An 8,670-nucleotide genomic window follows, 5' to 3' on the forward strand; every position below is an offset into this window, starting at 1 on the left:
AAACTTTTGGTATCCAAGATAATCGAGCGATACCACCTGAGGGCACATCCTGTATGTCGAGACTCAAATTTTCATCGTTAAAATTGTGGAGGACATAAGACTGTAATATTGCACGTAATAAACTGATCAATTGATATGCAAATCAGCAAAGAGATCGTCGTCCGCAGGGAGAGAGGACTTCTCATTATAGCGTATCGAATGTCATATTTATGATGGACGAGTGAACCTTAGGGAGAAAGCTAGCTTCGAGGTCTTAAAATAAAACATGTACGAAAGAGCGGAAGGAATGCAACGTCATCGGCCCCATTGTGTCGCCACTCTGCAATTACGTATGCCAGGTACCTAAGCCGTTGATGGCTGGCAATTTGCCGACTTAAGATATCACTGAAGATCTGAAAGTGTTAGAAATTATCCATTTTGATGTTGCTGACATTAAAATATTGTGCAAAACAGATATATATATATATATATATATATATATATATATATATCGAAGTATACAGATGTCCTCGAGGGAAATTACAGTGCTCAATGCAAAAAGCAGAGCGTTATAAATAAACAGATTACTTCAAGTACAAAGTAATGAAATCTATTACTTAAGTTTCATGCATCTTGCTGACAAATCGACACTGTTAAACAAACGCTCTGAGTTGGTTTCAAAATGTCGCCACCAAAACAAATATTATTTGTCGAATTTTAACACTACCTACAAATAGAATGGTTCGTCTCAATCATATATGTAAGAGTGTCGAGCTAGTAATCCTTTCACTCTATCTGAGGATTGCAAGATGCATGAAACTTAAGTAATAGATTTCATTACTTTGTACTTGAAGTAGTATGTTTATATATATATATATATATATATATATATATATATATATATATATATATATATATATATATATATATATGTATATATTACTCTGTCGCCATACGGAGACGGGAAGAGTCGTTTAATTTACAAGATGTTTCATAAATCGAAATCATCACAACTACAGTCTTTAAATACCTTCTTTGACTAAAGACATAAATATCGTGATCGGAAAGGATTAATCTAATGAAATGAATCACGTAAATACCTCATCAGTTCCATTAATAAGCTTAAGGGTGGCGTTCATTGAATTAGTCTAATAATATTAGTATCAAATATTGCATAGCTAAAATTTATGATTAGGTATTATTTACCCCGAATATATCTTTCAAAATGTTAACGATTAAATTTTATTCTCAATCAAAGACTGTACTGGAAACATAGTTGCATTTGCAGAGACAACTCTATTCATAGCGAAAGAATCTGGAGAGCACATTTTCTCTCTATTGAAGGTTTTGTATGGTAAGTATGCATTGAAACGTGCGCTCTGAAAACAAATTATTGATTCTGTCCGCCTTCATATCATTATCAGTGGCACTTACTGTAGTTCAGTTTGGATCAAAACGAGCGACTGATATGGAACTTTTCGACACTGATCATTGTATTGCTGTATGAGTATAGATCGATCTACTCATGTTTGCATTGGATTCCCTTGAAGCCTAACGACGCCAAACGCACTGCCTTGTGTGTTGGAACAAATATGATAGCGTCTCATCAACGTCTCGTCATGCGAACCCCTCAGGTACCATAACACTTGTCCGTACAAAAAAGTGACTTATAACGCATGTATAATGATGCCCTTTCAGTACAAACAGTTGAAAAGTCTTAAAATTGAGAGGTCTTCGTTGAAAAATACTTATTCTCAGAATATATGAAAAAATGTTTTAAACTTTATATTTATGAGAATGGAGACTACTTTTCTCAAGACGATCGATAACAGTCATTGTAGAAGAGTTTTGTCACATCCGGCGTCATCTTTGCAATAATTTGACACCCAAAGCACTGACAGAAAAAATCTAAATTTCGTACTTTTTAGATCGCTACGGTGACTTTTCCCTCTTCAAACTATACATTTACGTTTCTATACAAGGATTTAAAATGTATTTGTATTTGTATGTATGTATGTATGTATGTATGTATGTATGTATGTATGTATGTATGTATGTATGTATGTATGTATGTATGTATGTATGTATGTAAATTGACATGAGAAATGCAGTTTGTCTATTGAAATGAAGTTGTATCTGTATCCATTGCAGAAAGACTACGATCTACTAAACTTAGAGGGCAAAGAAGAAATAAATAGTAAATATTCTTTTAGAACCCTGAGAACAAACCGTGCATAAATATTTATGAGAAATGTGTACCTAACTTTTGTTTGAGTACTACATCGATTAAAAACTGGTAAAGTACTAGAGAATTTGTCTTCAAAGGAAAAATGATGACCACATATTTATGCTCCGACTGTATGCAACGGATATAGGTAAATGACATAAAATGATTGGTGGTTGAAAACCATCACCGTGTTAGGACGCCCTCAGATGTTGATGACAGTGAGCATAAGGAAACCTGTCAAATTGTGCCAACTTAATCTATTCGACTAGAACAGTTCTTGTTTGGCCGACATCTACCAGACCACATGTGATGGGATAGTGCGAGAATGATACAAGTATAAAATTTTGCATGACACACTTTCTCCCTTTGTAGGCTGGGTTCAAGTTGGTTCAGAAAAAGACCTGAAACTCAACGAAGATTCGCTGCTTGTGGTGGATTTCTTGCCCAGTTCCTTAGGATTGATGCACCAAATGAACACAACGACGAACAAGAGAAACGGTAGGACCACGGCTGCGAAGACTATGCCATACATCTGTAAGTCCGTGAACTGCGGCTCGTGTAAGCCAAGCCCGGTCACCAGTGTCCTGTTAACCTGATCAAGAATGTAGTACAATCCATTGAAATAATCGTGTGATTCAAAATATTTTAACGTTCGCCCTGTAATGTGCTGGATGTGGTCGGGTGGCAAGGCCTCGCCAGCAATCTCTGCAGTTGCTATGTCAACCTGTGATATGAATTACAAAAAAGAGATGCCAATAGATCAATCCGCTTCCTTTCAGCAGTAGCAACAAAGGCGATAAGTTTATCATCATCATCATCATCATCATCATCATCATCATCATCGTCATCATCCCCGTCATGTGTACGACGACAAAAACTCAACAACAACTTTAAAACAAAAGTTTTAATCAATCATAATTTTCGAAGGTATTACGATACAGTAATATTATAATATGTTTACTTCAAAAGCATTTATGTTACTTTTACAAAAACAAAACTAAGGGTTACACCTAGGTGTACGATTGCCAAATTATAGCGTTCCATATCATTCGTTTCTTTCAAATTTCTCAGTATTCAAAAAATGAAATCAAATATTGCCACTAGCTTCCATGCTATGTTGTACCATCATTGCTTTGATTGCGATCGTTTCGTTACCGAATTTGGAGGTAGATGACAACCTCGGCTAGATCAGTACGATCGTCCGAAAGGGTGCACATGCCCAACGGTGCATGCCGAACAATCATGATATGTTATCGTGATCGTTCCTGTGACGATCGACCGTAACATTACGTTCCTTCTTTTCTCTTCTCCGCTTTAACTATATTCAACTCCTCCTCTTTGACTTTGTCATGGCCCAGCCCTTGACAGGCCGTGTGAACAATGCTCAAATGCCACGACAACTGTTACGGCCAGTAGGAGGATGGGATAACATATAGCATGGTGGCGCTGTTTATACTCACTGTGTTATCTTCCCTTGAAAAGAATACGATGATGCTGTTTCCACAGTCTCCGATTTTCCAAGACTTGTCCAGCAAATAGTTTGACCACTGCTCAGCTTCTTCTGCGAGTTCTTTCTTTGTAGGGCAATTACTTGAAAGAAACAAGACGGCTTCAATTTAGAGACTCGTTCATCTTTTACACGGCCAAGCAGAAATGCCTAACGAAGGCAGTCCATCTTGACAGGGGTACTGCTCGCTGTTTGTAAATGAATGCCACGAATCGACGTACATTAAAAACAATGCGCAAAGTAAGAGATAGCCGTAAAATAATATTTACCAACGTTGCCTATTTCGGGATTGCCATGGCAACCTATCCTTAAGTGGATAATGATATCGTCATTAGTTTTGTCAATTTCGTATCGTATGTGAAGTAGGATATGGGTCAGAACGTTGAAACCTGCTGAAAGAGGATGGGTCGACAAAATACACCCTAACGGATCTACTCACCGTCAGAACAGATAAAAAGGCTGGCATGTTTTCTTGTACATACCATAAAATATATGCTAATTAACTGATGGCTACTGTCGCAAAATGCAAACCTCATTGGACAATCAGACACCCATACCAATATACATGATCAACATTATTTTGTATTTGTGGCTGAGTTTGAGAATGTATTTTAATGACGTTCACACCTATCAGAAGAGTTTTGCCCATGTAAGCATAATCCTTGCATGGATTTCCCATTTTGCAACCACAAGCTACTATTGAATCTACAGTGCTCAGTGCCTGTCATATGTTGACAGAATTGTTCAAAGACCAGACGGGAATTCACTTATAACTACTATCAACCCACTATTTAAAGATATGCCATCAAACCTGATGGTCGGACATTAAAACATGCATGGTTAGGGATATAATATGATACAAAATAATCATAAAGAAAAAAATTATAATTGCGTAATACGTTATCTGACTTCCATCCTATCTACCATCAATGCATGATGAATACGAAAAAATCATCAATGACGAATTATAAATAATGTTCATAATTATTGCTAAGAATTAGAAAACTATCATAATTATAACCACTGTTCTTATTATCTCCATTCAGTGGCATCAATTTGTCGCACTTTCTCTCAACTTAATCATTTCTTATGATTATAATAATCTGTATTCCTCTCTTTGAATAATAGTACGTGTGTTTTCCAAAGGGGGCACATACAGCCGTGGAGTTCTAGCTTTATAAGGTATACTTTCTATATATGAAGCGTTGCACTATGCGACTAATTTTATTCAATATATGAAAAGCTGGAAGACATTAAATGTGTTGTCTAATTGTTCACCTATTTTTACGGAAAGAGATTTGCTTATTCATTCAAGAAAACTGGCTGTAGTCAAACTACACGGATATCGTTTGCTGACAATGTTATACTCACATGTTTTCATAGGATGCATCCATTTTATTAACAATAGCGATACCAATCACATAGCCGTAGGGCGACTGCGTTCCGTTGAAGTCAACTTTGCATTGCGGACATACACACTCGGTACCTAAGGCTATTTCCTCTGAGAAGGCGTCCAACACATCAGCTGTGAAAATAGATTAATGAGTGACTTTAGAGAAATGGAATTAATTTGTTTTGAAGAGCAATACTGAAACAACCTTGAGCAGTTCAGGTTCCCTTATTTTTCGTTCTTTTAATAACAAATGATAAGAAAACTGGCCATCCACCCTTTCGAATCAGCCACACGCCAACTGATCTACCCGCTCGCCCATATTACATCAAACCATGAATGCGTCAACGCGTTCGTTCATGTTAATATAAAGGTCGGCCGACTTGCCGACCTACCTATCAACAAAGTTACACCTACCTACCTACTTACCTACTTACCTACCTACCTACCTACCTACCTAACCTATATACATACATACATACGCATTTATTCATGTATTTATTTATTTATTTATTCATATACACAAGGGCATATTCGTGACGAGTGCGTGTACCTTTTAGAGGCACGGAGCAATCGTGTCTGTATTTGTTCAGACGTATAGTAATTGGCGTCTTAAGGTTGTTATTTTCATTATTGCCATTTTAAGGGAGTAAAGACCAATAAAACAAACGAACAGCCCATATACAATGTCATGAGTTCAACCGTTGCTGGTGCCATTTGTCATCAACAAAGGCGGCTCCGATCAAATGCTATAAATATCTAAAACAGAAGCTGACAGACAGGCCATTCATATATCACAAAATAAATTAACCGTTTTCATCGCTTCATCGTGCAAATAAGCAGTATATCACAATGCTTAGTATTTGGAAGTCATGAAGCAGACAGGGTCCGTCAATTTAATTTTGATCCTTCGTTCATGAACTGTAATTAAAATAACCATCATAACATTTTCAATTACTCGGAAGGTCAAGCCAGTCACGCTAAACAAATATATCCCTCATAGTCTTATATCAAATGTGTGCGTTTTCAAAACACTCGAAAATGCACTTCAAATCGCTGACGGAAGACTTCATAATAAACTGAGTTACACAAGGGTAATGGTATCTGTGCAGTTTAACCTAAATACTTTTCTTTTCACATTGAGATAATTTCAAACTGACATTCGGCTGTAAAATTCCTCCCGTAATTTATGGTCAATGATCTGTTAATGTCTTCGGCTGAGACCGTATGAGTGAGTGCACAAGTGAAAGCAAATATCAAAAACTAACGTTTTTCTTTTTTTAACAGAATATATTAAACTTAGATTACCGTTTACTAATATGATTATCTGATTTATGATACTTTTGATATTAATGTTGAATTTCATGGTCTTATTTGATCGCAGTGAAATAGTTCGAGGTATTTCAGCAAGGTCGGATTGGGTCATCGGTCATGCGGCCTACTTTTATACCACGTTTCGCATTTCAAAGTCGTGATTCTGGTTTGTCTGGAAAGCTCATCGCCAAGACGCTGAAGTTTTACATGACCTGTGCGACCTTTGTGCAGTCGTGTATTTCGGTTTAATACAACCATCACTACGTATTCATATGTATAACAGGTTGCTCACTATCAGCTCCGTGTCTTGCAAAAATGCGGGTAGTTCGAAGTGTTACACTACGCATCCGATCGCTTAGACAAGAAAACTGCAGCCGTTGTTGTCAGTGCAGTGCGCAATATATTATGAGTTGGGGTAAGAGAGAGAGAGAGAGGGGGGGGGTATTACACAAAGAGGGGACAGAGTTACGTAGAGATCTGAAAGATATCTCATTTGTGAAATGGAAACATTCACATTCTTTTCCTTGATTAATAGCTAAAAACCAATTACATAGATGGAAACATGTCGCGTCACGTGATTTCATTTGCAATTGATGCCAGTGTCACGGATGACAGGACTGACATGGAAATAATAACTCGATGTACATTGGGAAATATTAAGTCAAAGCAATATGCACGCGAAGGACAGTATATATTCTATGACGTTTTCAAAGTTTGAAGTGCATCTTTTCAGTACCAGACATTGATATATGACTTGGCACACAAATATATCAACTATGTCAATGTATTAAAAAAATAATTTCAAACATACAATGCCTTTTACGTGACCGATTGGCCAGGGCTAATAATATGGAGAGATCGTATGAAAAACTCGCGTTATTTCAAAACTGCATCTATACCACTGCAGCACTCACTTATAAATACACTGAAAATTCGACATATACCTCACTCATGCGTGCCTACCATCGATGGTTTTTATCGGCTGTTTCCAAGGTTACTCGTGATTATTATCAAGATTTGTAGAAGCATTACGACAGTTAAGCTTATATCCTTTTGAATTGTTTTTCGCTGCCTGGGCTAACGGAAAGTACGGGTACGATTATGACTTATAAGTTATGTGGTGGTTTCGTATCTGCATGAGATTTCATTTGCGATGTTCACGACAGCAAAAGCTGCAGTGTTTTCATTATGCCATTAGGAATGTCTCATGCTTTTGGAAAACTACCAAAGTAGTAAACTACCTTCGTCCTCGTTGAGTACGTTATTCGGGTCACAGATCCAGGATGCGTTTCCATCTCGCCCGCAGTCTATGGAACCTCTGCTGACATTCCTAGGGTTGGGATAAAATTCCTTACGCCACTCATGATGCGATGGAAAAGTGTATTTAGGACCATCTCCTTCTGCGACCAATCCCTGAAACGTGTCCAAGCATAGACCGCATGCCAGAATCATTACCAGTTGAAGCGAGGCCAACCAACATGCCCGGCCGGACCAGGCGTTCGCCATTTTGAAAAATTATACAAAACCTTCACACACGAAACAGCTGTTGGATTCTGCTCCCGTTTCATACGGGCGACAAATTAAGACTAAAATAGCAGCACCACCATTGGGTCGTCAAATTTCCATATTTGCTGGCACAAAGGCAACGTATGAACAGCGTCTCTTCCATCACACATGGAACACTTGTTCCCGCCACGGCAGTTAACAGCGACAGCGGCACTTGACAAATTATTCAACGCACTCGCGACACTATTAAATGAAATACCATAATGACCCATTCGCCGGTCGTATCCTGCCAATTTTCAAATCTAATTTGCATGTTCATCCCTGCGCAGCGGGCGACAGCCATATGACATTAAAATTTTAGACAAAGCAATTTAAATATGAATGGTTTTGTTATATGCCAGTTAATGTCATGATGTCGCGCGTATGCCTGCTGCATCGCAGAGGGGCAAAATTTCATGAATAAGAGAGCAGAACTGTATCTTAAAATTTCTGTGTCACCATGGTGTTCACGCCCATTGACCACTTAAATATCATGAAAGTTAATAACCTCATTGCTTTGAGGTGAACCATAACGGAACGATGACGTATAGCTGTTGTTTGATAGATAAACAAAATAATCACAACGGTTGCTATGAAGCAGAACTACAACACCAGTACAGAACGAAAGAGGAAAAGCAATAAAAGCATAAACATATATGATAGTGTCTGATTACGATGAAAAGCGCAGCAAGAGAATTCCCCTGCAAT

At 37.8% G+C, this 8,670-nt stretch overlaps 1 protein-coding gene across 1 annotated transcript; it reads right to left on the bottom strand.

Moving 5' to 3' along the window:
- Positions 1-936: 936 nt before the first annotated feature.
- On the bottom strand, positions 937-8,282 carry LOC139150846 (uncharacterized). The gene is made up of 4 exons (XM_070723260.1): positions 7,659-8,282; positions 5,085-5,238; positions 3,667-3,796; positions 937-2,930 (listed from the first exon to the last, which is right to left on the bottom strand). The coding sequence occupies exons 1-4, from the start codon at positions 7,921-7,923 to the stop codon at positions 2,586-2,588; spliced, it is 894 nt and encodes a 297-aa protein (XP_070579361.1). The 5' UTR covers positions 7,924-8,282; the 3' UTR covers positions 937-2,585.
- Positions 8,283-8,670: the final 388 nt, after the last annotated feature.

The sequence above is a fragment of the Ptychodera flava genome, chromosome 15, assembly GCF_041260155.1.
Source record: "Ptychodera flava strain L36383 chromosome 15, AS_Pfla_20210202, whole genome shotgun sequence".
Lineage (NCBI taxonomy): Eukaryota > Metazoa > Hemichordata > Enteropneusta > Ptychoderidae > Ptychodera > Ptychodera flava.

What these genes read in the sequence shown, in the direction of transcription:
- LOC139150846 (XM_070723260.1), bottom strand. Translation starts at nt 7,923, where the DNA reads ATGGCGAACGCCTGGTCCGGCCGGGCATGTTGGTTGGCCTCGCTTCAA. An exon ending in CGTACTCAACGAGGACGAAG is followed by an intron (nt 5,239 to 7,658) that starts GTAGTTTACTAC and finishes CTATTTTCACAG; the next exon opens with CTGATGTGTTGGACGCCTTC. An exon ending in TTTCAAGGGAAGATAACACA is followed by an intron (nt 2,931 to 3,666) that starts GTGAGTATAAAC and finishes TTCATATCACAG; the next exon opens with GTTGACATAGCAACTGCAGA.